This window comes from Dermacentor albipictus, unplaced genomic scaffold (assembly GCF_038994185.2).
Source record: "Dermacentor albipictus isolate Rhodes 1998 colony unplaced genomic scaffold, USDA_Dalb.pri_finalv2 scaffold_24, whole genome shotgun sequence".
NCBI classification, from domain to species: Eukaryota; Metazoa; Arthropoda; class Arachnida; order Ixodida; family Ixodidae; genus Dermacentor; species Dermacentor albipictus.
The window spans coordinates 1,567,079-1,570,194 of NW_027225578.1; the positions used below are offsets into that span (position 1 = coordinate 1,567,079).

At 49.8% G+C, this 3,116-nt stretch overlaps 1 protein-coding gene across 1 annotated transcript; it reads left to right on the top strand.

Annotated features, from left to right (window-relative positions):
- Positions 1-2,134: 2,134 nt before the first annotated feature.
- On the top strand, positions 2,135-2,725 carry LOC139052470 (putative nuclease HARBI1). Its single transcript, XM_070529586.1, has one exon. The coding sequence runs from the start codon at positions 2,135-2,137 to the stop codon at positions 2,723-2,725; it is 591 nt and encodes a 196-aa protein (XP_070385687.1).
- Positions 2,726-3,116: the final 391 nt, after the last annotated feature.

A 3,116-nucleotide genomic window follows, 5' to 3' on the forward strand; every position in this document is an offset into this window, starting at 1 on the left:
GTGAATTGGGTGCAGCCCGAAAACATTTTACCAATAGCCGAGGGCTAATGGTGAAAAGGGGTCGAATCAGGAATAACTGTTCTTCTGTTTTGTGTCAAATCATGCATCATCAGTGTGTAAACATCATATCAGATGGGGAGGTATCGCGGTTATTGTGATGTCGCGTGATAGACAGGTGAAGTGGGGGTGGTCGAAAAACGTTTTTGACCAATCGTGGAGGGCTGGTAGCAGAATTGGAATAGAAAAGCTTGGAATAGTTTTACGTCATAGCGCCCCAGCTTCGCTAATGTTAACTGGAACAAACTGTATACTCTTGGATAATTTTCTGCACATTTTCAGTAACTATTTTCTACCAAGACCACCGAATAGAAGGGAACGCTTGAAAGAGCAATCTAGAAGCTGAAACTTATTTACTGTATCGCTTTATAACTGCCGTATAGGAGACCGCCTGCGGTAAAAGAAGGATAAAAAAAGGAGAGGAAGTACGTGCAAGGTAAGGCTTCAGTCACCGTAAGCGAAATCTTGCTTTTGTACTCTCGGCTCTTCGCGCCATTTTTCGGTCGATATTTCCGCAAAGCTCTTGCTTTGAGCGTGGGTGACAGATGCGAGGGTTAGCGTCGCCTGCACGCATCCTCGCCTCCACCACGGAATCGCCACAATTACGAAGAAAGCTCTTTCATAGCCCATAGGGGTGCACGACACGGGCCCTCGTCTACCGAAAAGGCACGGGCCACGCTAACCCCGAAGACGCAAGCGGTTCAACGAGCTTACTTTTCTTCCTGTTTCCGGGACACTTCCTTTATGCCTTCTGCGTAGGTACTCATCCTTGTTCTGTATCCAACTGCCTCAGCTCGAAAAGATCTTGAGTAGCCCGGAGCTGTCACGACTGACTAAAATCCTTCCTTACCAATGTCACTTTATATTAGTGCTTTGCGCCTTTAGGCCACACCGACTTCTGCACATCGCAGGGGAATTGAAAGTACAGGAAACAATGCAGGTACAGATTAGTCTCCAAGGACGCGAACATGAATTCCTTTGCGGAGTACAGAAGTTCTGCACTCGAATCAAAGAAGGTACAAAAGGAATTGTACAAACTGTGCGAGAACCTGTACAAGTGGGTACAGTTTTCGCAAAGGAGTGGAAGTTCTGAAAAGAATCCGAAAGCATGCACACAAGTTTGCGGATTTGCTGATGTGTGAAGCAGTGCGACTGTTCCTATAGGAACATACCTACATTGCATATCACATTACTACATATAACAAGCAAGAACGTATGTCCCCCCTTTTATTATTGTAGCATTGTAGTCACCTCATATATAAAGATTCGGCACATGCACAAGAACATATTTCCAAGGCCGCGACCCAGCAATTGGCCATGGGCAAATTGTTTTGAGAGTATGTGGTCGACGTTCGAACAAGGTTATATCCTCCCTCAGTGTTCATCTTGCAGTATTTTGTCGTCAGCACTTCAGAAAGTGGTGTACATCTTCGTCGGTGTGAAAGCAAGAGCACTGCCTACTAGTAGCAAATATTTTGAACAAAAAGTGTAGTGTATATGTTCTACCAAATCACAGGCAATGAAAAAAATTTAAAAATTCTGTTCTCACTCAGGGGTGCGATCGCGCAAACAGCTCGCTTTTCCGCTCTCTCGCGATTCGTTGGCGCCTGCGCGTTTTGTCATGGCCGTCATTGCGCTGGGGCGGGACCACAAAATGCGCTTACGTCACACTCCTGTCAATCATTCCAAAACCGAGTGGAATCGGCCGCTATCGTGGAATGGTCGACAAGGGCATTCGTTTCGAAGAATGAATGGCCGTTGCCATAGCAGCGCTAGTAGCAGACGATGTGCCTGTCGTCTGCTCATAATGTCGGCGCTCGCCGAACATGGCTGACCCTGGCGGGGGTCCAGTTTTTCGAGATGAAAATGCGATCCGCCATCGTAGAACGTTAGCGATGTTAATTATTGAAAACAACTGTGATCACAGGGAAAATAAATGTGCCTGCGCTGTGATAAATACAGTGTTATTTTTTAAATTTTGATTTTTGTGAGCGCATTTGTCGAGAATGCTCGTGGTTTCACTTTGTGCTCAGAGAATCGCGTTTATTGTTCGGCGGTTTGGCGCTCACTAGTCACGATGGCCGCTGCTATTGTCGCGCTTTTGGAGTCTCTCGGGCAGCGTCGGCGACGCATCTTGCTTGACGCATTTGACGAGCTTACAGAGGAAGAGTTCCGCGAGCACTTCAGGCTCTCGAAGAGCACTGTGCGGTGGCTCTGCGAGCAATTGGAAGACGCCATCGGTGGCCTTCGGACCGGCGGCATCACGATGCAAGACAAGGTGCTTTGTGCTCTCCGTTTCTTCGCGACGGGCAGCTTCCAAAATCCATCGGCAGCGAAGAATTCGTATCCATGGGGCAGGCTTCTGTTAGCGAGAGCATTCACGCAGTTGCGGAAGCAACAACCGGTGGTGAGCCGGCAACAGGGTTGGGTGAGCTTCCCGTCGACAACGGCCGGCAAGGCTAGTGCAAAGGCGGCCTTTGCGGATCGCGGCCGCATTCCCGGTGTAGTGGCCTGTGTCGACGGGACGCTCATAGCGATCAAACAGCCTGAAGGACTCAGTCCGGGCGAGACTGTGGGCTTCATGTCAAGAAAAGGGTCCTACGCATTGAATACCATGATCGAAAGTACTCACGATCTGCCATTTTTTGCACGCTTTCATCTTTTATAATAGGCTCGCACACTCCCGTCACCGTGGAGGTGCCAACCAAATTGAGGACACGGCCACGAAAGCCGGGCAGGTGGCCTCCACCCGTGTCGCTGCAATTACGGACAGAATTATAAATATCGCGAGCAACAGAACCACTCCTCGCAGTCACCTTTGACTTGCGGAAGCTGCGGCGGCAAAACACCTGCCATTGTTTCGCTGTCTTCGTGGTCGGGCCTTCTGCGTACAGCAGGGCGGCAAGCTCGCTCCAGAGTTGCCGCCTACGCTCGACCGTGCACTCTTGGGTCAGCGCGCACGATGTCCGCGCAAGGTACGGGTGGCCCTCCATGAACGCGACCAACAGTTCGCGTTGATGCGGCGACACGTGCGGGCCAAGTCTTACATTTTTGTGCGA

Excerpts from the sequence above, each read along its gene's own strand:
- LOC139052470 (XM_070529586.1), top strand. The coding sequence starts at position 2,135 with ATGGCCGCTGCTATTGTCGCGCTTTTGGAGTCTCTCGGGCAGCGTCGG.